General features: G+C 38.7%; 2 protein-coding genes and 2 long non-coding RNA genes across 11 annotated transcripts in view; all 4 read left to right on the top strand.

The window, feature by feature from the left end:
• The window catches only part of LOC117303705 (protocadherin Fat 4-like), an 87,796-nt gene extending 80,297 nt beyond the window's left edge, over positions 1–7,499 (top strand). For all 8 annotated transcript variants that reach the window (XM_033787980.1, XM_033787985.1, XM_033787981.1 and 5 more), the window contains 10 exons: positions 113–245; positions 933–1,175; positions 1,496–1,767; positions 2,222–2,310; positions 2,597–2,752; positions 3,521–3,587; positions 4,253–4,377; positions 4,909–4,998; positions 5,299–5,401; positions 5,611–7,499. In XM_033787980.1, the coding sequence (XP_033643871.1) occupies positions 113–245; positions 933–1,175; positions 1,496–1,767; positions 2,222–2,310; positions 2,597–2,752; positions 3,521–3,587; positions 4,253–4,377; positions 4,909–4,998; positions 5,299–5,401; positions 5,611–6,909 (2,577 nt within the window). In that variant the 3' untranslated portion in view covers positions 6,910–7,499. The remainder of the gene's footprint in view (positions 1–112; positions 246–932; positions 1,176–1,495; positions 1,768–2,221; positions 2,311–2,596; positions 2,753–3,520; positions 3,588–4,252; positions 4,378–4,908; positions 4,999–5,298; positions 5,402–5,610) is intronic.
• A 5-nt stretch (positions 7,500–7,504) lies between these two features.
• On the top strand, positions 7,505–8,547 carry LOC117303706. The gene is made up of 2 exons (XR_004520535.1): positions 7,505–7,780; positions 7,820–8,547. It is a non-coding gene; the product is annotated as an uncharacterized LOC117303706 (long non-coding RNA).
• Positions 8,548–9,912: 1,365 nt separating this feature from the next.
• LOC117303703 (hypoxia-inducible factor 1-alpha inhibitor-like) lies at positions 9,913–17,318 on the top strand. Its single transcript, XM_033787975.1, has 9 exons — positions 9,913–10,944; positions 11,777–11,855; positions 12,313–12,484; positions 13,491–13,639; positions 14,392–14,537; positions 15,069–15,175; positions 15,768–15,831; positions 16,278–16,388; positions 17,187–17,318. The coding sequence occupies exons 1-9, from the start codon at positions 10,810–10,812 to the stop codon at positions 17,256–17,258; spliced, it is 1,035 nt and encodes a 344-aa protein (XP_033643866.1). The 5' UTR covers positions 9,913–10,809; the 3' UTR covers positions 17,259–17,318.
• Positions 17,319–17,732: 414 nt separating this feature from the next.
• Positions 17,733–19,720, top strand: LOC117303704. Its single transcript, XR_004520534.1, has 2 exons — positions 17,733–18,702; positions 18,738–19,720. It is a non-coding gene; the product is annotated as an uncharacterized LOC117303704 (long non-coding RNA).
• Positions 19,721–26,138: the final 6,418 nt, after the last annotated feature.

Raw genomic sequence — 26,138 nt, 5'->3', positions numbered from 1 at the left:
TTAGGCTTTTAACCAATAGTTGTTATTGCCATCAATTTTAAGCGTGATTACCAAACGTATTCCTTCCCTTTATGAGGACTGTTTGTTACATTTATGATTTATTTGTGCTCAGGATGAAAACACTGGCGTGGTCCAGTTCCTAAACATCACAGAGCACAGCAGTTCTGGGACCTCGACCGGTATCGTCAATCAGGCATCAGATCTAGACCTTGCACCTTTCAATAACGTCTATTACTACATAGTCGGTAAGTTTTGCACTCTGGTACTGCATTCATGTATCTTGTGTCCTACCATCTCATATGGGATTTGAGGCATTGCATGGTGAGGTATCAATATATATTTGGTTTGCGGTAGCACCATGTGTGTGTATCTACTTGTCAGGTATGTTCTTTAGAGAACAGTCTTGCTTTATATTCTACTACCGCCGAGTAGATTTTCGGAACTCAGGAGACTTCCTACCATCCATTCCGGTTTATAAAGAATGTTGCATTCCCAAATAAAGACATTTGACAAAATAAAGAGATTGCCAACATTCTGACTAGATAGCTCAATTGGTAGACTCTGTCTCCCCTTACGGCGATCGTCCTCCTCCAGCCAATGTTCATTTCCCATATAAGAGACGAAATCTCAGGGGACAGATTTCTCTAGGAAACCGACAACGTTAATCCAGAGACTCCAGGTTCATATCCCATTCTAGTAAATTTTTCTTTGTTCACCCCAAAAATTGCAAATTATCCCAAAACTTAATTTTAATTTTTTTTTTTTTTTCCCCCACTGTTTTCTGTGAATCTTTGCTCTCCAAAAGTATGTTCATTGAAAATATGGGTTACATGTGAAATTGATTTACTCTTTCCCCAAAACAATGGTATCTTTTCCCATTTATTAATTTTTATACATGTCTTGTATACTTTTTGTCTTCAACCCAATTTCAGGTGGGAACGGCAATGGAACCTTCAGGATCGATAAGAACACAGGTGAGATCTTCGTCGTGGGAGACTTGGACCGTGAGACGACCGGCTTCCACAATATAATCATCAAAGCGACCAACAACGCCACCTACGTCCCGTCGGGCGTCTACAACGTGAAATCTGACGTCACGCTCAAAGAAGTCCAGATTGAGGTGAAGGACATTAATGATAATGGTCCGCAGTTCGGTCAGAAGATCTACATATCAAGTGAGTTGAAAGAACGAACTATAAATAATAGTAAACCTGTGGGTAATAAATCTCTTTAGAGGGAGTGTTGAGAGACGGTTTGGTCTTGACACTTTGAAACAGTATACTCTGCTCGTGAGTTGTGTTTTAACAGTCTGGGCCCAAGCTACTTAGCAGCCGGTACCGCAATGATTTAATGGACGTTAATTGTAAAAAATAAATATCAATTGGTTTATTCATGTTATTGGAATTAATTTAAGAAAAAATTATGCCTGGTCTTCCTCTAGGTGAAGTTTGGTTCACCAAATATTGAACATTGTCCTGTTCTGTTCTTCTTTAAGGCATACTCACCAACGCCGAGGAACAGACCCAGATCTCATGCATCAAGGCAACGGACGTCGATCTTGGGGATAGCGTCGACTACACCATTCAATCCGTCAGCTATACCCTGGATGGAGAAGTAACAACATTCGACGACACCTTCTACATCGAGCAGGACACCGGCTGCATCAGGAGCAACAAGATTTTGACCGGCGTTGGCGCTGGTGGATTCTTTGACATCTCTGTGGTGGCTACGGATAAATCCGGGAAAACAGACAATGCTAATGTTAGGGTAAGCATCAAATACCCATTTCGGTTAAGGGAAACAGAGTGCAGTGAATGGGTTTTAAATTAGCTGTTTAAACACGCTGAGGTCTAGTTCTCAATCATTATATTGAGACAAAGTTGAGGTAAAATTATAAAGAACCAGGGCCCAATTCAAAATTTGTGCTGATTAAAAATTAGCAGGATACCATTCAGAAGTGTTGTATTTGACATGATATTTTGGATGGCAGCCTTGATCCCTATTTTTGTGTGGACATATTTGCTCCAGATTTTCTGTCGATATCTAAAAAACGCAACCACCTTTTAAGATGATATTTTCACGTGTTAGTTTTATCATAGACATATACACACTTATATGAATTAAAAAATCAAATGGCTCGAAATTTGTCTTGGAGTGGTGTTCAATGATGTGAAATTTAGATAAACGGTATAATAACATGTTTTTGTGAAATGCTGTGCAGGTGTTTACCCTCGATGATAAACAAAAGGTGGTACTGGTCGTTGACGGCGCCAGGGAAGACGTTATCAAACAGCAAGCAGAACTCATTGAGTAAGTACAGACTTTGCAACAAAGATTTAACTTAATATTATTTGCCTTCTTCCTTTCTGTTATGGTTTATTTGAGGATCTTGGTCAAAAAAATTTGTACAATATTCTGGAATTTGTGGATTTTAATTGATTTTCTATGGATTTTCTAATTGTAATTTATAATTATGACGTGTTTTCTCTTGTGCTTTAGTACTTTAAGTGTAGTTTCTGAGTTTTGCTGGCCAAACTTGAAAAATAAAAACGACTCGTAGTAATGTCTTGCTTTTTTTATTTCTTCTTGCTATCAGGATTTTAAAGACCATCACCGGCGGAGAAGTCGTCATTGATGATGTCACAACCCTTATCAATGAGAACGGCGTCTTGGTCCCTGGGCAAACGATGGTCACGTTCCACGTCATCGATCAAAAAACCAACTCTGCTATCGCCGCAGCGGAGATACTCAGGTGAGAAATGAAATTTATTTTTCTTCAGATTATTTCCAAAGCTCATGGATACAGCTCAGACTCTAATTGATTACTCTTCTATATAACATTTTTTTTAAATTATTGTCTTATGTATTTTTTAACTGAATTATCCAGATTTAATATATGATTGAGGCATCTGACGATGACTAGAGCAAGCTTGTCAAAACTTTGAGACCAGTTCAAGAACTGACTCCGCGGTAGTGCAGTTAATTACGATCCTATTAGCTAAAGTAGCAGTCTCAGCCAATTTTCTGTACCTTCCGCCCAGGTCTTAGTTAAAAAGCGGGACAGTTCTTTTCAGAACTGAGAAGTCTAACGAACATCCGATAAATCTACTCCGCGGCAGTAGAATAAAGCAAGACAGTTCTCTAAAAACAAACTCTACCTGGCAAGGAGATTCACACATGGTGTTACCGCAAACCAAATATTTATCCAGATTTTGTTATTTATTTTTTTCATTTGTTTTACATTACACTGGAGGGTGCGCTTTGGCGGTTGTATCCAATAACTTATTCACTCATTGGCCACTGGTTAACCAATGGCCAATTCAACCAAAACAGTTATTGGTTACGACCGCCAAAACGCACTCTAGTTTAAAATTATGATAGTTTAATTTAAACCTGGCCATTTCCTGACCAGCCTTTGAGTTTGATCATACAGTCCTGGTAAAACCCTTCTTCAGCTTTGTTAGACCTTCGCAGAAAAACTCTTGACATTGATGTATGCTTTTTGTTTCTCTATTCATAGGTTGATTGATATCAACAGAGCGACCATTAGCACTCTCTTCCAGCAGTATGCAGTAGTCGAAGCCTTCGTAAGTCCAAATTTTATTTGAACTCTGACATTCTGTAATGATACTGACAAAACCTAGTTCTTTTGGGCCGTCGGCTGGCAGTGAGGTATCCTTTCCACCTCTTCCACATCTCAAACTGAATCTTCCTTCCTTGTCTTCTCTCCATACAATTCTTGGCTAGTACAGTAAATATTTATTCTTATCTGAGAATCCTTTTCTTTGCAACCATAATAAATAAAACTAAATCAAATTATTTCTTTTAAACCACCCACCTACAATTAAAAAAAAAAAGAGTGAGAACTATTTGGACAATGACTGTTCTGAATGAACCCTTAGAACCAAACAAATATTCTTGATCCCAATTATCACATCAATATGTTTTCTTCTTCTTCTTACGTCCTTCGGATGGGACAAGCCGTTGGTCCCATGTGTTGTGTAACATACATATGTAAAAGAACCCAGTGCGCTTATCGAAAAGAGAAGGGGTTCGCCCCGGTGTTACTGGATGTGGCTGCTGTATGCGCCGTAGCACCTTGTAAACCCTTATAAGGTGCTACATAATTGGGTCACAGAATTCATCACTGCTACAACTTATCTTTCTGAAAGTTTGTATATACTGAGCGCCTTGAGTACCCTGCGCTATGTATTACTTTGATATTATTATATTTCTTCTTATCTGATAACAGGCTCTAGGAGGAGGAGCGGTAGGTGCACCATTCGGCATCTTAGAGGCAGCCCTCTTAGCGATAGCTCTACTGCTCTTCCTTGGTGCTCTCATCTTCATCATCATTTTGTGCTGTCTGCAGAGAAGGTAACTTACCCCGTTCGCTTCCTTTACTGTTTTTGGTGTCGTTTTTTAAAGACAGTAGACACTATGAAAAGACTAGTCTTCTCACTTGGTGTATCTCAACATATGCATAAAATAACAAACCTATGAACATTTGAGCTCAATTGGTCGTCGCGTTGCGAGATAATAATGAAAGAAAAAACACCCTTCTCACACGAAGTTGTGTGCTTTCAGATGCTTGATTTCGAGACCTCGAGTTCTAAATCTGAGGTCTTGATATCAAATTTGATGAAAATTACTTCTTTCTCAAAAACTACGTCACTTTAGAGGAAGCCGTTTCTCTCAATGTTTTATACTATCAACCTCTCCCCAGTACTCGTTACCAAATAAGGTTTTGTGCTAATAATTATTTTGAGTAATTACCAATAGTGTCCACTGCCTTTAAGCAAAAAAGGATAGATATTAACGACCTCAGACAAAATCTCAGCCGGTTGTTAGCCAAATGAGTTTTCAACTCACTCTGTTTCTGTGATATTTTCTTCTTGTCCATTCAAGATTCCTGAAGAAGATCCACGGTAATAGTCCAGCAGTGATCTACGCAACGAGAGCAGACGCCGACGTCAAAGAGGCGGCTGCCTACCAAGGGTAAGTAATAAATATCTCTCTCAAGAAGTCTGGGAACGGAGCTCCACATTCCAATGCAAAAATTAAGCTGTGTAAAATAAGGTAATTTATGGGGAAAAATTGCGAAATCGTACGTCACTGGGAACTAGGTTGATTGATTGATTGATTGATTGATTGATCGATCGATCGATTGATTGAATTTATTTTGATAAAAAAATGTCAAAAATATTTACACAACAACGGGAGAAAAGACAATGAGATAAGAAACTTCTTGTGTCAGTAAAGAAACTTCATCTGATGGTTTTTGTTTTTTGGTTACAGGTCCAACCCCCTGTGGCTTGATACAGCGGATAGCTACCCAGATGATTGGCCAGACAGCATCTCACTCCTAGGAGGAGGCGTTAACAGAGAGTATGAATCTCAGGTAAACTTTAAAAGAGAAAGTACATCATTGTTTTGGGAGGGTTTTTCGGAAGAGTGAACTAAATTCATAAACGCACCATTAAAAAAATCTGTGAAAATATCATCAGATTTCATTGTCACATTTGGTGGTAATGAGTTGTTATGTTGGTACTATATTTCTACTATAATTAATACATTTAATATTACTTCTTCTTGTATTTAATATTGCAGGAGGCCAGCATGGATTTCTTCTCGGATATGCAAACTGAGGTTGCCCGTGACGCTCTTGTCATGACTGCATTGATCAATGATGGTTCCATTCAGGGCCAAGCTGGGGCAGGGCGTGTAAAGACCCTCTCCAACGGCGCTGTTGCCAGCAATGGTAGAGTTGCCAGCAATGGTCGAGTCACCAGCAAAGGGCGGTTGGCTGGTAGCGGAGTTACAGCCAGCAACGGAGGGTATGGAAGTGGCGCTGGAAGGTCCAGTGCGGGAATGGCTGGTTCAGGACGATCCAACACAGGAATGTCCAGCACCACTACTACTCAGTTGTCTTCATCTGGTGCTCGAATGGTGGACGGCATAGATGGCTCGGGGGGCACTTTGGCAAACCGGCTGAATCGAGATGGTTCGGTGACCGCCAATCTGAACAGCGGGGTTCAAGATGGTGGATATTCAGGCTCAAGTGCCAGCTATACTTACTCCACGGTAGGTTTCGGTGGCCCTGGACCGTCCGCCAGCGGCAGTCAGAGACTGACAAATGAGAAGGCCCACGAGATCCGTCAGATGCTAGATGAGGATGAGACCGTGGAAGCCACATTCCTGGATGGAACGATGTACGGGATTGGCGACAACTCGGCTGGCATGGCCGCTGCCAGGGCAGTCTACAGGGAGGACGTAGAGTTTGAGAATCAACTCAGTCCAATCACCGAGGAGGACACCACCTCTTCTTGGTCCTCTTGGACGCGAGACAGCGATCGATCCGGCGGTAGACATCCTGGCGGCACCCTGGAGAGGAACCGCACTACAGGAAGGTCCTCTAAGGACTACCAGGACCCAATGACCAACTACACAACCTCTACCAGCGTTGAGGAGAGCTACACCCACTCCATCAAGAAGCCTTCCCAGACAGAGTCCTCCTCATATTCTCGCCGGGCCAACTCCAAGACCCACTCCGCTGGGGTGCCGACAAGCATCGGGATGGTGACCCTGACTGAGGAGACACCAGAGATGATCGATCTGGGTCCGGACGAGGATTCCGAAGCTGAATCATCCATCGTGGACGGAAGGACCTACACCTACAACGTCATGGGTGGCGACAACGAGAGTAACCACTCCCTCTCTGGGACGTCCTCTGGGCACAGTAGCTCCAGGAGGAAAGAGACCAACATGATCACTCAAGAAGATGAGGATGACGATGATGAAGATGGTGATGTCATCGAAGAGACGGAGACACGAAGATCGAAGAAGACCACGAGGGCATACACCAACAGCGGGTACAATGACTACATGGACGAAGAGTCCCGCTTATAAAACGTTAAAATCCACACATCAAATCATATTGAACAAGCTACTCCATATCGTCGGTTTAAAAAACAAAATGATTCTTGAATTTTTGAAGAGCATTTCTCTTGCGGCAAATAAAAATATCAAATAATATTTTATATACTTAGGCTGTTGATGTTTGCTGGCGAACTTATGAAGTTTCTCACGATGAAATTGTTTCACAGTAACTTTTCTAAAAATCTGTCTTCAGAATTCCGATTTGTTACCAAAATTTACTCTGCCCGAGGGTTTTCCCAAATATTTGTGGTCATGCTTAGTGTTTATTGCAGTTTTCTTTAATTGTACTTATTTAAAAACAGAGGACATATTTTTTGAATTTGTATTGTTATATTAATTAGTGCTTACAAAGTACTTGTTTGTGGTGTTTGAAACCATGACAACTTGTTTTTTAAGAGGAAACAAATATTGAATATGAAATGAGATGTTCAATTTGTCGTTTGTTTTTAGAAGGAATGGAACATACGCATATTAAGAAAGTGTTGTAACTTTAATTTTTTTTAGGTATTTGGACTTCGCAAATAAATTATTATTTTGATACTATTTGGTAATTGGACTATGCAAATTAATTATTATTTAGTTATAAACCAGGCACAAATACATGTATTGGTCTACTTGGATAAACATTGTGTGTTTTTTGAGAGTCCTGTATCTATTATATTTGGCATAGTGAGTATTGTATAAATATATGAATAGTTGTACAAAAATTTATGCATGTATTTTGTTGTATAGTCTGCAGTAACGAATATTTTAGTCACTATTTTTGGTTTTTACGCTTGTAAATTTGTACGAAATAATGGGATTTTTCAAAGTGCTGAGGCTTTGAAAATGTCTAATTCTTGTTATGGGAATTATTTTCTTGTAGAATTTAACACTAAAGATATTTTTACGATGGGTGTTGACAAAAAAAGGTGATGTTTTTAGCTATTTGTGGAAACATGTTTTTTTCCACGACATGGTATTATTTATTCTATTAAATTAATTCAACTAATTACTGACTTTTTGTTCTATGCAGTCTTAAGTCAGAGACCAAAATTAGTTACTTAAAAGAAAATTGCATGACAAGGAAGAAAAGGCAAAGCACATGCTACGACCATGACCAACCATTCACTAGATTTTTTTTTTTTTTGGGGGGGGGGTTGGGGTGGGGTTCTCGATCCACTTGACCTTTTGAAGTCAAAAGCCTCATAATACATCCGGGGTACTAATGCATAATTTCTGTGAGAATTAATGTTTAATTGAGCTTTTTTTTAATTGTAAAATTAGATTATTATAAAATCTTCACCAATTATTTCAATGCAGATTTCTCAGAGGTGCTGAAGTTTAGTTTTTACACAAGTTAATACCCTATTTGTGTTTTATAAGATTTGAGTTGTAAAAAGACAATATTATGTCACATTGTTTTCAAAAAGGGGAATCTTGTCATGCTTGTAAATTATGATGTCACACGAGGCAATTTACAGGCAACCAGTTCCAGGCAATCTCCAGTAAGAGAATCTATTCACGTTTGAATGTTGACAACTACATGTACTTTTAGGGATCGTAAAAAAAAAAACATCGTTTGGAAAATCACTGTACACTTTGGTAGTTTCTCAAAACCAATATTAACTTAAAAACTGACTTGGTAATGAGCATTGGAGAGCTGTTCATGGTATACAACATTGTGGGAAACAAGTACCTCTGATTATTCCTCCATGCTCTGAAGTAACGTTGTTTTTGAGAAAGGGGTAATTTCTCACTAAAATAATAAAAGAAGCTTCTTGCTCGAAGTCTTTTATTCCTATCTGAAAGCACACAAATACGTCCAACAAGGGTCTTTTTTCTTTGAACATTTTCTTTGATGACCAATTGAGCCCAAATTAGGCTTGTTATTTTATGCTTATGATGGGATATACCAAGTGAGTGGTCTTCGACAATTACCAAACGTGTACAGTGCCTTTAGGTTGTCCTGTAGCATGCACTGTAGTTGGTTGATCAAAAGTGTCTGTGTAACAGACGCCTCTTGTGACGAGGCCTAGTTAGTATACACAATAAGCAACTCAAGTTTTAATATTGAATTTTCAACAGTGTTTGGAAAACGTATTTTAAGTAGGTGACCTCTTGTTAGAAGTAAACCGTATCAATTTATTGAGGCTTTTAAAAGATGGTGATTGTGTTAGGTTTTACTTTTTGTTTTCTCTGTGTTTATTAATTAATGAAGTTAAAATGCTGTACAATTTATAGAGGAAAGTCCCTCCTTCAAATTGCAGTTGGCAGTGAATAAATAATGGGGCTGGATTATCCAGGCCTGTAGATGCTGAAAGATGACTAACTGTGTCAGTTGCCCATTATTAATAACTTATTCTTAAATGAAAACTTGTATTATTTTCTTTTCTTAATGTTTTCTTTTCAGTTTTTTTGTTTTGTTGTTTTGTTATTTTTGGGGGTGGGTATTTTTTTTATGGATTACCGTATGTGATTAGGCTATAGGCCTGTTATCTTTTTTTTATACATTTTTGTGTGTGAGTGGATCAAGGAAATAAACTGGGATGTTCAGATGCCCTAAATGTTATTCACACAAAAGAAATGTTCACAACTGATATTAGTGAATTGACAACCATGACATTACAGTTCAAACATTAGAAACAGTCATGAACTTCCTTTCTACTTTAGTCTGATTTCCGGTTTTGCTCTTGGAAAAATCTGAAAACTTGCGATTAAACAGCCTGTTATAAAACCTACACAATGTCCATGTAGGTCAGCTCTTGCGTACTCTATTTTCTTTTTTTCAAAGAGGACCAAATTCCATGCCTGAAGAAAACATCAGTGAACCTAGACTTGTGGAGAAGTCGTTAAATCGGCCCCACGCGCTGAGATAGTGGTCTCGCGAGATCACTATCTCAGCGCGTGGGGCCGATTTAACGACTTATCCACAAGTCTACAGTGAACCCAAAGTTCGCTCTCTCCAGGCTCTGTGCACGTAGGCGTTTTTTGCGGTGAGAATTCTTTTTTGCACGTAGGCCAATTTCTGCGGTTTCAACCAAGCTCTTTCTATTGTGGTAAATTAAACTATACCAATGTGTACGTGACCAAAACAAACGCCTCCAGAAAAGCGGGCAAACGATCGTTTAGGAATTCCTCCATGGTTTTACTTGAATAAACTACAAGCCTATGTAAATTCTGTAAGACGATGCCGCCACAGTTTGCAACAAAATCAAAGATTGCATTTTTGTTTCAAACGATAATGCTGTATTGCAATGCGCACTCACTCACGCGCAGTATTTCTAGGTCAAGTATGGGGTCATGTCAGGTCGCTTAAAAATATCAACATCGCACGGCGACGCACGTACACACAAACTGCCATGCCAATGCCATCAACAGCTACATGTATATATCAGCGTTGTGCATTACACTTCCGGGTCCACAAACGAATTCCGAGCAGTTGAACTTGGTTTTATGTGTGTTGATGGTGTGTGTGGTCCATTCTTCATTCAGTAGATGACTTCTGTTCGGTAGTTATATAAAAGCTGTGTTTTGCGGTTGAATACGGTCGGTTCTGTTGCCGATTTTGAGGGGGATCGGATTCGGAGCCAAACACTGCCAAAGTCGGTCAACCAGAACTTCACACCAGCTACACGACAATTCACTGACTGACTGTGCTGTTACTGACTGACACTATGAACATGTTTACACACTAGTCTTTCTGTACGACTAAGTGGAAGTGCATGGTCAAGATGGTCGTTCCACTTTCTTTTATAAAAGTATTTTAAAGTCTACCTCAACGATTTATCATATGAAAACTTGCCAACAACCTGCAAGAACAGCCCTAGTTCAGGAGAAGTTTGTTATTTATGCTGTAAAATTGAACCATGGTCGGATATTGAACTGACAATGACATCAAACGGTCAGCAGAAGTCGGAGCAGAATTTCTCTTCCATGAAGTTTCGAGACTACCCATTACCCCTGGACGATATACCCAGACTTCATGTAGATGATCCGGACGTAAGCAGATATATTGCTCAAACGGTAGGTCGCTATTCTAAACCACTCCTTCCCCCGCTCAAGTCAAGGGACCCCTACCATACTCCTAGAACTATGAGGTTTGTTCTGCTATCCGTTCCGCTATTGTCTCCACGATAGCGAAATGAAGAACCTCATAGTTCTAGAGGATCCCTATCCCATCAGTATCAACAGTATAATAAATCAACAGCGTATTTGTATTTCGTCTGTTTGTTAGACTGAGTTTTGGTCAATGCTTTGAAAACTGAAATGGAAAAGTTTCCGTATGGCGCCACCACTTTTTCATTCGAAATAAAATAATATAGTATCTAATTTACCTGATTGATATATCCCTTTTTGTAAAAATGAGTGAAAAAGTGGTGGCGCCATACGGAAAGTTATCCACTGAAATCGTGCGAATGCAGCATATGTCATACAAATTTTGACGTCACACATTACGTGTTGTGCACACCCTTTTTTAGCTATGTTCGAAACACTGTGTACTTGTTCAAATTAGAACAGTTTCTTTTGACTAGTCTTGTTAAAAAACATCTTGTCCCTGTAGTCTTGTGTCCCCAAATTTGAGCCCTGTTCGGACTCGATGCACATGTAGGAACACCTCAGACATGTCGGAGAAGTCCCTTCCAACATTCCTTATCCCCATTTTCATCTCTACCCCATCCCCACCCCCATCCCCACCCTCATCTCTACCCCCATCTCTACCCCATCCCCACTAATCCCCACCCTCATCTGGGCCATCTCTACCCGAACCCCCACACAACAATTGACTCTTTTCATCTATGCTGAGAGATCACTTAAATTTTCTGTCTGTTCCTAATTCTGTGTTCATTTTTTTCAGAGGCCAGTGGTGATAACGGGTACCAAGCTTGCAGAGCCAGCATTGAAATGGGACCTAGACTACCTCCAAGAAAACATAGGTAAAAAGTATGGAATACCTCTCTGCGTAATATCTTTAAAAAGTAAATATGTTCAAATGTTAACTTTGATTTTGTATGGATTTTGTACACCCGCCAATAATACAAATAAGAGAAATCCTTGAGTCTTGAGTAGATTAATCCCACAGTTCTTGTAGGAAACTAAACTGGGATGGTGCGTTGGTGATGTCATTGGTCGACGGTGCAAGGTGCAAGGAAAAATAAAAAAGGAAAAGAAAAGGTTGTGCACTGTTTTCATTGTGCAAAAGCCAGACTAGGTTTACATTATCCTAGAGCCAGCCAGACATGCCAGAGGTCGTAGGACTGTAATCTCAAAAGAACTTTCCTGGGAACATTATTTACATTCGTAGCTACAAGCCCTGAGGTCTTGTAGGTTTCCCCTCAAATTTGAGCTCTGGATAGTTACTGATGCCCTTCTCAATTCTTCTTTTTCCCCAAGGCTCAGGAATGTTCAATGTATTCGAGGCCAAAGACAGAGGTCATAAGTTCATGTACTACGACCCCAAGAAGGCCCAGTTCAATAAGGACTTCAAGCCACAGATGCAATCGATGAACTTGAGTTTTCCAGACTTTGTACATCGCCTGCGAGCTTCGAGACCGGGCGACAACAGGTGAGTCTCGAGTCACATTTCATGTTTTCTTTGTGCTGACTTGTCTCCATCAGCCTCTGCATCTGAAACAGATCTCTTTTGAGTGATTAAGGCCAAATAACAAAAAATACCAGTTGATCGTCCGGATTTTTCAAAAAAGAGGAGGATGAGGGCCTTACTATTTACTATTTACTATTTTTTTTTCAAGATGGCCGCTAAGTATTTCAAATCAAACAGGCCACCAATTCTTCAGTTTGAATCAACCGCAAACTTATTTATACCTATTAGTTGCATGAGGACCTGTGTTAACACTAACGTTAACAGGGTCGGATAGCACTAAAAAGATTTGCTGGTAGGCATTCACAAATTTTGTTTTATGAAACAGACGGTTACAAGTGTGCGAGAGCATCAAGTTATTTAAAAAATAAAAAAAATTAAATACAAAATTTGAAAAATAGTTAATAGTAAAAAAAAGGATGCGGCCCCAAAAAAGGATGCGGGCGGGGACGATCAACTGGTAATTTTTTTGATTTGGCCTAATATTTCAACTCATTTTGATTCTGGTCTTGTAAAATCAATATTGATCCCGTAAAAAATTAAAGCTACCATCAGGCCTGCAGTCTTGTAGATTTGTTGCCCCAAATTCAAGCCCTGGCTGGTCAGAAACAACAGGGGGCCGATTTTACAAAGAGTCAAGACTGATCTTAAGTGCAAATCACCCTTAATTGCGGAGCAATGTGTGTTGTCACAATACAAATCACCATGGCAATACTGACAACTCATCTTTTATTCTCTTGCAAATACAATGACCAAAAGTGACCAATTTTAAAAAGTTGTGCTAATTTATGCAAAAGTTGGGGTCCACCAAGTGAGGAGACTGGTCTTTGACAATTACTTAAAGGTGACCAGTGTCTTCAACCGCTCAGTGATGACACGTCTCATGCTCAGATTATAGTGTGTTATCAGAAATGTTCTTTCAGATCTTTTCAGAAGTTTACTTCCAATGTTCATTTTGATCCTTTATCAGATTATATCTACAGCAAGCGCTGAACAACACCGTTGGACCAGCTTTAGTTCAGGACTTTGTTCATTTTAATTGGTCATGGGTCACTGCTCAACAGAGGAAGTACAACTGGGGCCCACTGACGTCAAACCTCCTGCTGGCCTCAATGGCAGGTATGGAACTGTGTGTCAGAATATTATTCAAACACCCCTATTTGACTAATAGAAGAGTCTGTGAAACTTTATTTCCTGTAACCCAGTAGTGTGCTCGATCAGCTTTCTAGGTTGACCCAGCCCTAACCCAATAGACTGATCCACTAAGCTCAGCCCCATCGCGTATTGACCAATCACAATGCAACGAAGGTCCGACAAATAAGGTCCGACCTGCGTGCGCATATCTTGGCGAGTTGTGCAGAAAGGCATTGGAGAGCCCCACGTGTTCTTGCTCACACGTGCGTCGTGGGCGGAGCCTACTTGATCGGTCTATTGAAGCACAGGAATGGTGGGCATTTGGTGTAGTTTTGGTGTAGTTTTGGTGTAGTTTTGGTGTAGTTTTGGTGTAGTTTTGGTGTAGTTTTGGTGTAGTTTTGGTGTAGCTTTGGTGTAGTTTTGGTGTAGTTTTGGTGTAGTTTTGGTGTAGTTTTGGTGTAGCTTTGGTGTAGCTTTGGTGTAGTTTTGGTGTAGCTTTGGTGTAGTTTTGGTGTAGTTTTGGTGTAGCTTTGGTGTAGGTGTTTTCCAGAAGGCGGTGTACATGAAGTTGTGAGTGGTGCTGTTTATAGCCACGTTGCGAATGGGTGGCCCAAGCATTTTGGCCGGGATTGTAGCGTGCCCTGATCATCATCAGGAGATCGATTGATGTTCATGGATAGAGCCAAACTCCAAAGATGTCTTGCCTTATCGCATTTTGATTTCCTTTTTGTGTTTAGGTAACGTGACGCCAGCCCACTATGATGAGCAGGAGAACCTGTTTGCTCAGGTACAAGGTCACAAGAGGGTCATCATGTTCCCACCCAGTCAGTTTGGAAGCCTATACCCATTCCCGGTCAACCACCCATGTGATAGACAGAGCCAGGTAAAAACGTTGTCAGCATTTATTATTTTGTTTTTATACAGACCTACCTGAATTGTTTGTTTGTTTGTTTGTTATTTTTTTAAGTTAGTCTTTCCTTCGAGATCTCGGCAAACTCCCACAATGGGATATGAACGCCAAGCTGGCAACAGCCATGTCTCTCTCATACAAACATTGGTTTAACATCTGTGATATGAATTGCTCAAATCAAGAAATTGTGATTCAGTAACTATACAACAATACCTGTTCTAGTCATTGTGAAATCAGCGTTTAGCACGGTGGGATTCGAACCCACAACCTTGTAACTGCAAGTCCTGCAGTTTAAGCACTGGACAAGGGTTAAATTTATTGAAAGTGCCAATGACTGTGCTTAGTTCTAGCTGAAACAGGGGGGTCAACGACATTGAGTGGGGGAGCGGGGGAACAGGGAGGGTATGTTTATTGTCACCTGGCCCAAGCATTTTGTAGCTAAACTAGCAAGAATTTCCACATGGTTCCCAGCCTTCTCTTATACTTTCCTATGCTCTGTAACAGGTCGACTTTGAGAACCCTGACTATGAAAAGTTTCCAAAGTTCCGGAATGCGAAGGGTCTCCAGACGGTCGTTGGACCCGGCGACGTTATCTATATTCCAATGTATTGGTGAGTAGAAGAATTTACTAGCTTTTTGGTAGACTGGCCTCAGACCGTGCCAGAAACACTGAGAGCAAATTTTTAAGTTTTTGGGTCAAAACTTGTTTGGTGATTTGATGGTTTCAAAGGATACAGAACAGACTACTGAAGACATTTTGTCTGCGGGAAGTGTCTAAATTACCCAAACTTTTGAGCTATTTTGTCAAAAATTGTAAACAATTCATCTAGGCACAAGTGTCAAACCATGGGCCTAATTTCATAGAGCTGTTGAACATTTACTGCTTAGCAAAATGGAGCAGGATACAAACCACAGATAGAGCACGTGTACTATGTAAGATGGTAATTTGACTGGTAACCTTATTCTGGTAAGCAAAATTTTGTGTGCTGAGCTACTTTTGTAAAATTAGGCAGCTCTATGAAGATGGGCTCAGGACTTAGCATCCCAGGCTCTGCTGATCAGAATCACCAGAGCTTAAGTCCAGTGCTCTTGACCGCTCGCCCTTGACACACCAAGAGAGATGAGTCAAAACTCAAGTTTAAAAAAGAAGAAGCACATGTTCCCTGTTGTTCCTGAAAGTTTTTTTATTGTTCTCAAAATTAGGTGGCACTACATTGAATCCTCTATCGATGGCGGAGAAACAATTTCAGTCACATTTTGGTACAAGGTAAGAACACACTTAGCACTGATAATTTCACACTGTTTTTATTGGGCGACTTGCACAAAGAAAACAAGTTTAGACTTCGTAGCAGGGATGAGAAATTTCAGAGTTTTAATGGAAATCAGACTTTTCATGTCTTCGTGGTGAAAACATAAGTTGTATTTCATCAAATCTAAAGAGATCCTGCTCTTTGATCTTCCCAGAAACTCCTTTGAATCTATAACTGTAGGGGTTTTAATTTCAAATATATGTTGTACTTAAACCAAGGGATCCTTAAAAGCAACTGGTACTGTGACCTGTAGGCCTACACTCCACTAGGGTCAAAACATCAGACCAGTAACTACTTTTGCATTTATACGTACCGTTCAGTTAAGTAAGCAGTTTGTAATGGCTAATACTATTTTCACAAAACTTTTTTGACTAGTACTGATTTTACATCCCTGTCTTTTCAGACCACACCTATCTCAAAAACGATATCGTATCCGCTGTCGGCTCAGCAGAAAGTCTGCATCATGAGAAATATCGAGAAGATGCTTGGAGACGCCCTTAAAGATCCAGAAGAGGTAAGCATGGTGGTGTCGCTGCCAAGCTGTGTAGACCAATCCAACGCTGCACGCTGCCATGGATACGCTGCCATGGATACGCTGCCATGGATACGCTGCCATGGATACGCTGCCATGGATACGCTGCCTTGGCAGAGTGCAGCACATGCGCGTATGGAAACCAAAAGCACATCAAATTCTGCTTAGCAGTCAAAATATTAAATGGTACCATCTGTCACTGAAGCAGAAACCTTTTCTGCAATATTCTCTGCTTGAGCTTGTTAGCACAAACATGTGCTAAGCGTGGAAAATTATTGTTTTTCTTATCAGGGTGTTTGAGCGTGAAACCAGGCTTTCTGCTTCATCTCACCCATACGCTTCTAATAAAACCCACCGGATTATTCTCTCAATATTTTTATATTGAGCTGGTCTACTGTTTGTAAGTTTTTTGAATTGAATTGAATTGAAAAAAAAAGCCATTCATACAGCTTTTTTCTTTGTCATCTCTTTGGAACTCCTTGCCTGGTGCTTTTTCCCTCCATCCTATAATGTAGACTACTTTCAAGAGGATTTTTATTTCCTACATATAGCTCCATTGAGTTTTTTTCATTTTAACAGTTTTTTTCATGCAGCCTAAGAGAGGCCGTAACAGTGGCTGTAAGCCCTGGAACGAACTTGCATTTAACCAACTTGTTCAGCCTTCCTCTTGCCAGATACACTGTAATTTCAAAATCAAGATACAATGTTTTTGCATTGAAACAACAATAAGTAACACAAACATCTAATGTTATTAATTTTTTTATTATTATTTTGCTTTAGATTGGTTCATTACTGCATACCTTAGTGCAAGGTCGCTATGAAGACAGCCATAAACTAATGGACCAGACGTAACCAGCTGTCGTCGGGAACAAGAAGAAAAAGCCACTTTGCCAAAAACTGTAAATATGCCGGAGAGATTCCGTTTCTACCTTTCCAAAATTGCGCGTCGTATGTTCAGTGTTTTTTCTGTAGTATTTAAACTTTGCCCGAAAGGTTTTAAAAAGTATGATGACATTGTTTTATAATTGCCAATAATTTATTGTATGACAAGAAGTGGCAGTCGAATTGGTGCAGCTGAAAAAAAATAGAGTCACAGACAATGTTCATGTTTTTTGTGATCGACCATAGACATGAAATAACTCTGTTCAGATTTTGGCTTGCGTGATGTTCATGAAAATTTCATGGCATCATACAGTCCTAGACTTTAGCTGCATGCTAAAGTTGTGGTAGAAATCAGTAGCTAATCGTAGGGGCCGATTTCACAAAGCAATACAATATATAGCAAGACAAATTTTCAGTATCACCATAGTGATTTGTATTTGTGACATCACACTTAACTTAGCAACTACGATTGATTTGCAGTTGCGATCAATCTTAGATCTTTGTGAAATCGGCCCCAGGCTTTTTTATAAATGATGTAATTGTCGATTGTAGAATTCAAACCTACCTCTAATCATCAGTTCTCTGCCATCGGTGTAGGAGTCTACAAGGTGGGGTCATGGGTTCGAACCCCACCTGAGTAGCCAGTATAATCAATTTAGTTACAAATGTATAATATCAGTGTACTTAGATGCTGGGTCTCTGGTTCTTGGGGGTTGGGTTTAAATCCCAACTGAGCAGCCAGTACTTTCAATCAGAGGTTCTTGGGTCTTGGGTTCAAATCCCTTCCGAGAAGCGAGTAGAATCAATTTAGTTACAAGTTTACATTTATAAGGATACTATCTGTGTACATGTTCTTGAATGTGGGGTTTCAGGTTTTTGAATGTTGGGTTTCGAATCCCACCCCAAGTAGCCAGTAATTTCAATTTGATAAGGATACATTCTGTGTACATGTTCTTGATTGTGTGATCACAGGTTCTTGGGTCTTGATATCAAATCCCTTCCGAGAAGCGAGTAGAACCAATTTAGTTACATGTTAACATTTATAAGGATACTATCTGAGTACATGTTCTTGAATGCGGGCTCTCAGAATTCTGAGTGTTGGGTTCAAATCCCACCTCAAGTAGCCAATAATTTCAATTTTATAAGGATACATTCTGTGTACATGCTCTAGAATGCAGGTTCTTTGGTCTATGGTTTGAAGCTCACCTGAGTAGCCACTAGTTTCAATTTAGTTACAATTATACAAATACAATCTGTGTACATGAACAATGGGTCTCTGCTTTTTGTGTATTTGGTTCGAGTCCAAACCCAAGTAGCCAATAGGTTCAATTTTGTTCAACAATTATACATGTATATGTAAGGATACAATCTGTATATAAGTATACAATCCGAGTGCAGGAACTCTGGTTCTTGGGTTTAGGGTTTGAATCCCACCCGAGTGGCCTGTAGTTTCAATTTAGCTACATGTATTGCAGTTTAATTTAGGTACATTGTTCAAGTTATCAGTTGCTTTCTGGTAGTTTTATTGAACGTAGTTTAAAATTAGTTAATTTTAATTTGGTTTGCAGTAGTTGAGCTGTGGGCAACTCTTGCGAATTATTTGTTGCAAACTTGTTATGTGAAAATTCGTTTCGCATTCGCAGGAAGTATGAACCGGGCTTTAGTATCAGCCACTCACAGATACCAACATTTTAGGGTCATTGTTTTCAGGAATTGCTGAAACCTGGTCCAAAATTGCGCCTGGTTCATACTTGCTGCAAGTGGGAATGCGATCTGATTTGTCGTCAAAGGGCTGTTTTTGCAGCGAATGTTTCGCAGGAGTTGGTCACAGGGCACTTCCAATTTGTGACATCAAAATATGCATGGCATTTGCATTCACAGGTATGAACCAGGCTATATATTGACTAAAGATTGTGGGTATTGTGGGTGGGTTAGGTACTGGTAAAATTGTTGTAGAAGTCGGTAGCCAATCAAAAAATAAGCTTCGTTCCCGCCCGTTCTTGTTCAGTTTTATTCGGCAATATAATTGTCTATTTCAGAGTTCAAACTGATCATCTGTTGTGCTCAGAAGCATTGGTTTAGTGGTATACAAGGTGGTGCCGTGGGTTCGAATCCCACCAGTGTATCATGTTGCAACATCGAATCCACAGTACTTAATGTCACAATAGAATTAATAGTTTATGCTTGTGATTCTGTTTTTTGTGGTTTTATGTGTGGTGTTGGGAAGACTTGGGTACGTGGTAATTTCTTTAATTTCTAGGTGTTATCTTTTCGAGCTACTTGAAAGGTCAAACTACTTAAGATAATGAGACAATTTTCAATCAATAACTAAAATGTGCAATTATTCAATACCAAAATGTATCAAGAGCAATGCTTTGTTGTAAATGGTTTTTAAAAGTGGTTTGAAGCCACAGCAACTCCTGTGCATTTTAGGTTTGTGTAATGTAAAACTTTGTTTGAAAAGGTGGCTGAAAAAGTGACAAGGCCTTGTGTACATGTAATGTCAAATTTTTGCTGAAAGAGTGTACAGCCTTGTGAATTTGTCAAATTTTGACTGAAAAAGTTTACAATCCTATAGCATTGTGAACTTGTCGGATTTTGACTGAAAAAGTGTACAAGGCTATAGCCATGTGAACTTGTCGAATTTTGACTGAAAAAGTGTACAAGGCTTGTGAACTTGTCGAATTTTGACTGCAAAAGTGTACAAGGCCTTATGAACTTTTAAAATTTTGACTGAAAAAGTGTACAAGGCTATAGCCTTGTGAACTTGTCAAATTTTTACTGAAAAGTGTACAAGGCCATAGCCTTGTGAACTTTTCAAATTTGGACTGAAAAAGTGTACAAGGCTATTATAAGCCTTGTGAACTTGTCAAATTTTGACTGAAAAAGTGTACAAGGCTATAGCCTTGTGAACTTGTCAAATTTTTACTGAAAAGTGTACAAGGCTATAGCCTTGTGAACTTGTCAAATTTTGACTAAAAAAGTGTACAAGGCTATAGCCTTGTGAACTTGTCAAATTTTGACTGAAAAAGTTTACAAGGCTATAGCCTTGTGAACTTGTCGAATTTGGACTAAAAAAGTGTACAAGGCTATAGCCTTGTGAACTTGTCAAACTTTGACTGAAAAAATTGTACAAGGCCTTGTGAACTTTTCAAATTTGGACTAAAAAAGTGTACAAGGCTATAGCCTTGTGAACCTGTCAAGTTTTGACTGAAAAAGTGTACAAGGCTATAATAGCCGAATTTTTACTGAAAAAGTTTACAAGGCTATAAAATTTTTACTGAAAAGTGTACAAGACTATAGCCTTGTGAACTTTTCAAATTTGGACTGAAAAAGTCTACAAGGCTATAGCCTTGTGAACTTGTCAAATTTTGACTGAAAAAGTGTACAAGGCTTTAGCCTTGTGAACTTGTCGAATTTGGACTAAAAAAGTGTACAAGGCTATAGCCTTGTGAACTTGTCAAATTTTGACTGAAAAAGTGTACAAGGCTTTAGCCTTGTGAACTTGTCGAATTTGGACTAAAAAAGTGTACAAGGCTATGGACTGAAAAAGTGTACAAGGCTATAGCCTTGTGAACTTGTCAAATTTTGACTGAAAAAGTGTACAAGGCTATAGCCTTGTGAACTTTTCAAATTTTGACTGAAAAGTGTACAAGGCTATAGCCTTGTGAACTTGTCAAGTTTTGACTGAAAAAGTGTACAAGGCTATAATAGCCGAATTTTGACTGAAAAAGTTTACAAGGCTATAGCCTTGTGAACTTTTCAAATTTTTACTGAAAAAGTGTACAAGGCTTTAGCCTTGTGAACTTGTCGAATTTGGACTGAAAAAGTGTACAAGGCTTTAGCCTTGTGAACTTGTCGAATTTGGACTAAAAAAGTTTACAAGGCTATAGCCTTGTGAACTTTTCAAATTTTTACTGAAAAAGTGTACAAGGCTTTAGCCTTGTGAACTTGTCGAATTTGGACTAAAAAAGTGTACAAGGCTATGGACTGAAAAAGTGTACAAGGCTATAGCCTTGTGAACTTGTCAAATTTTGACTGAAAAAGTGTACAAGGCTATAGCCTTGTGAACTTTTCAAATTTTGACTGAAAAAGTGTACAAGGCTATAATAGCCGAATTTTGACTGAAAAAGTTTACAAGGCTATAGCCTTGTGAACTTTTCAAATTTTGACTGAAAAAGTGTACAAGGCTATAGCCTTGTGAACTTGTCAAGTTTTGACTGAAAAAGTGTACAAGGCTATAATAGCCGAATTTTGACTGAAAAAGTTTACAAGGCTATAGCCTTGTGAACTTTTCAAATTTTTACTGAAAAAGTGTACAAGGCTTTAGCCTTGTGAACTTGTCGAATTTGGACTGAAAAAGTGTACAAGGCTATAGCCTTGTGAACTTGTCAAATTTCTACTGAAAAAGTGTACAAGGCTTTAGCCTTGTGAACTTGTCGAATTTGGACTAAAAAAGTGTACAAGGCTATGGACTGAAAAAGTGTACAAGGCTATAGCCTTGTGAACTTGTCAAATTTTGACTGAAAAAGTGTACAAGGCTATAGCCTTGTGAACTTTTCAAATTTTGACTGAAAAGTGTACAAGGCTATAGCCTTGTGAACTTGTCAAGTTTTGACTGAAAAAGTGTACAAGGCTATAATAGCCGAATTTTGACTGAAAAAGTTTACAAGGCTATAGCCTTGTGAACTTGTCAAATTTTGACTGAAAAAGTGTACAAGGCTATAGCCTTGTGAACTTGTCGAATTTGGACTAAAAAAGTGTACAAGGCTATAATAGCCTTGTGAACTTGTCAAATTTGGACTGAAAAAGTGTACAAGGCTATAATAGCCGAATTTTGACTGAAAAAGTTTACAAGGCTATAGCCTTGTGAACTTGTCAAATTTTGACTGAAAAAGTTTACAAGGCTATAGCCTTGTGAACTTGTCGAATTTGGACGAAAAAAGTGTACAAGGCTATAGCCTTGTGAACTTGTCAAATTTGGACTGAAAAAGTGTACAAGGCTATAATAGCCGAATTTTGACTGAAAAAGTTTACAAGGCTATAGCCTTGTGAACTTGTCAAATTTTGACTGAAAAAGTGTACAAGGCTATAGCCTTGTGAACTTGTCAAATTTTGACTGAAAAAGTGTACAAGGCTAAAGCCTTGTGAACTTGTCAAATTTGGACTAAAAAAGTGTACAAGGCTATGGACTGAAAAAGTGTACAAGGCTATAGCCTTGTGAACTTGTCAAATTTTGACTGAAAAAGTGTACAAGGCTATAGCCTTGTGAACTTGTCAAATTTGGACTGAAAAAGTGTACAAGGCTATAATAGCCGAATTTTGACTGAAAAAGTTTACAAGGCTATATAGCCTTGTGAACTTGTCAAATTTTGACTGAAAAAGTGTACAAGGCTATAGCCTTGTGAACTTGTCAAATTTTAACTGAAAAAGTGTACAAGGCTATAGCCTTGTGAACTTGTCAAATTTTGACTGAAAAAGTGTACAAGGCTATAGCCTTGTGAACTTGTCAAATTTTGACTGAAAAAGTGTACAAGGCTATAGCCTTGTGAATTTGGACTGGAAAAGTGTACAAGGCTATAGCCTTGTGAACTTGTCAAATTTTGACTGAAAAAGTATACAAGGCTTACATATATAGCCTTGTGAACTTGTCGAATTTTGACTGAAAAAGTGTACCCCAAGGCTATAAATAGCCTTGTGTAAAAATCTAATTTTTGCCTTACATTTTTTTAAAGCAAATTTCGGAAGAAATAGTGGGAAAATGCAAGGCTGTTGCATGAAAATGTTCAAAAATTCTAGGCAGTTAGCCTTACACTTTTTCAAAGTAAATGTGTGAAGAAAAGGTCGAAAAACGCAAGGCACACAAAAGTACAGCCAGGGTAGGGCCAACTCTTGTCTTTTGCTTTTTGAAGTACAAGTATACAGCCGGCGACCTTAAAACATCCCAAAATAAAATAAATCAGCAGCTCATACGGTCACAAAGCTTTAATTATTACCACAGCTTGTACGATACATGATAATCTACAATGACATTGCACAGTGCACATTTATGGTTGTAGTAACATTTTCTTCGACCCACTAAAGTGTTCATTAAACTATTAGGTTCAAGAAATATGGTAAATGTATTTCAGGCCTGGTACTTCACAGTCGCAAAGAAGGCAATTGCCTCTGTACCCCCTGACCATTGCCTTGGTGCCCTTAAAATGCTCCAGTAAAAACTTAAAATCCAAGTGCATATGTAAGGCTACAGAGACGCGTGTACATACATAGCAAGTCCATATTGGTCTTTTGACTAGAGTATAAATTCACGTTCTGTTAAAAACCAGGAGTAACACAGGTCTGTCTTCTCTTAAAGATAAACAGAGTACATTTGAAACGCTCAGACTGAAGCCCATTATCATGGTTTCGCTTAACGCAGAATGCTGCACTCACGGCCCATAGAATTGTGTGTTTTACAGGGCTAAATTCTGCCACAAACACCTCCAGAAAATCATTATTTGATGTACACAGCGTCACCGCAAACCCTTACTAGTATCTCTGAGCTTCAAACCCTACTTTTCAATTACTTACTTAGTACATTGGTTTACTTTGTTCGACAAATCTGTACAGTGAAACGATCTGAAAATTACACAGGCTTATTTCTTGGCTTATATTTTGGCACTGACAAAGTATGGGCGAATTTGAAGACTGTTACTGCATAGCATTCAAACTTAGAGAGTTGTGTGTATAGACCGTATTGAATATGATGTCACTGTTCAAATATCTGACCTACAACATGCCGTCTGTGTGCGTGTGCGTGTACACATTGCCCAGTCGGAGACTTTTTTGAAATGCTACATGTAGGTGGCAGCAGACATACCAGGTAAATTTCCCAAAGCACGCGCACATAACCCAGAACAATGGATTTACCTGGTAAGTTTGTACCAAAAGTACCCCATGGTTTTAAGTCCGTTTGGTTTTTCTTTCATCAATGTACATGTACACATGAATCAAAACAATGTATGTACTCGCAGTGCAGCTTTAAGTACATGTCCTTATCTTCACACACAAAATGAAAACATGACCGGCCAGCTTCACAGGATGGTGTGCAAAAAACAGTAATCACTGACCACCTTTTCATCCAAGCTTACAGTTCAGGTCAGTATAAATAACTGTGAAGATACATTTAAAGGTTTTGGGACCATCCAAAGCTTTCAACATTTTCTAAGTCATACAGAGAGAAATACTTTTGAGGACCACTCCTCTCCTAAACGTCTCCCTCACTAACACAGGCATGATATTCTTCCTTTTTGTTTTTGGACAATTTTGAAAAGATTGCAATTATATAGCCTGAAGTTGAAGCCTACATCACGGGTATATGTATGTACATTAGCCCTTGTACTCGATTAAAATATATCCACATTATTCAAACATGTCAAATGACTAAATATCATGCCTGTCATCACCATTGTTGTTCCAAAATGGATGACCTTTACAGTCATACTTGGTCTCAAACACCCCAACCCTCCCATGTCACACTCTTTGCATGACTAAAAATGTTGAAAACTGGACGTCCACTTATATTCAATGGATAATTAAATTACTTTAATTAAGATGGTACACTATCGTTTACTTAAACAGTACACTCATTTCAATCATAAAGATCTCAATTAATGCTTTCTATTAAATCCTGAGATTTGTTAAGCTTTTTTTTACCCCCTGGTGTTCAGTTTTATTTAATTAATTCAAGTGGGTCATTGTTGTTATCTGAAAAACTGCCACTCAAAACATCCTTATCCCCAACTTTTCACCCCTCCTAAACATTTCATTCATTTTTTGTTTAGTTTAGATTAACTCAAAATAAACACACTACAATGAGCATAAAATCACTGACAAATCAGTCAACATTATTTGGCAGGTTTCTTCTTTCTCTCTAGAAAAAGTAAGCAATCGGTTTTTGGTTGTTAATAGAAAATGAATAGAAATGAATGCACTCTTATAATAAACCCACAATGTATCCCTAACTTTGTAGTTATTTAGAAATATTATATTCACTTTTTCTTGGCAAGATAATTGTATATCCTCACACACTTTTACCTTCACACAAATCCCATTAGTGTTATGGGAGAAGATTCGTTAACACGACCGTCCACATTTTTATAAAATATTTGTTCAAGGCAAACTTATACCGCTGGTAAACTTGTCAGATCGTGCTGTTGTGCTTTTTGACTTGATCAAACAAACCAAAAATCCTAATCTCTCTCTGATTAGTAGTGTAAGGTTTACTGATCCCAATTTCACCTCCATCCCCCCCCCCCAAGATAAATCATGTTTGCGCCATTGTGGAAGTCAGCCCTCAGTGCTCATTTTAAGCGATACCCAACCTTATGTTTCTGTTTTAGAATAACCAATGGTTTGCCTTTCCTGATATTTGTTTGTTCGAATAACAGTAGATGTTATTTCCCTGGGATGTATCAAATATTTTCCAAACCTACTTCAGAAATATCAATGTCTCATTCCCACAGAAAAATAAGTTATTCATCTGTGATGTATGACTCTGCGTTTACAAATTCTCATCATAGGTTTGATAATAATTTAGTTATTACATTAATAAGTAGATATTTGTGTAAGTTTTTTCTAGTCAATAGAGCATTTTTCAACATAAAATTTACATAATTTTACAACTTTACAAACACACCCAGCAGCAATATGGTTTTGTTTACCATTATGTTTCGTTGTACATTTTCATATATTTACAAAATAGCTGCTTTGAAAAAGTGACCTTTACAAAGAACCTCAACCCAAATATCTAGGATCGTCTGGTTCCTGAACTTCTATTCAAAATTTTACAGTGAATAGAATCACCCTTGA

The sequence above is a fragment of the Asterias rubens genome, chromosome 20 (genome assembly GCF_902459465.1).
Source record: "Asterias rubens chromosome 20, eAstRub1.3, whole genome shotgun sequence".
Lineage (NCBI taxonomy): Eukaryota > Metazoa > Echinodermata > Asteroidea > Forcipulatida > Asteriidae > Asterias > Asterias rubens.
The sequence above is the reverse complement of the archived record's forward strand: the minus strand, read 5'-3'. Positions and strand labels throughout refer to the sequence as shown.

Bases quoted from the DNA above. Each gene is read 5' to 3' on its own strand.
- LOC117303703 (XM_033787975.1), top strand. From the start codon at position 10,810: ATGACATCAAACGGTCAGCAGAAGTCGGAGCAGAATTTCTCTTCCATG. The intron at 14,538-15,068 runs GTAAAAACGTTG...GCTCTGTAACAG, and splicing joins CATGTGATAGACAGAGCCAG to GTCGACTTTGAGAACCCTGA. The intron at 15,176-15,767 runs GTGAGTAGAAGA...TCTCAAAATTAG, and splicing joins ATCTATATTCCAATGTATTG to GTGGCACTACATTGAATCCT.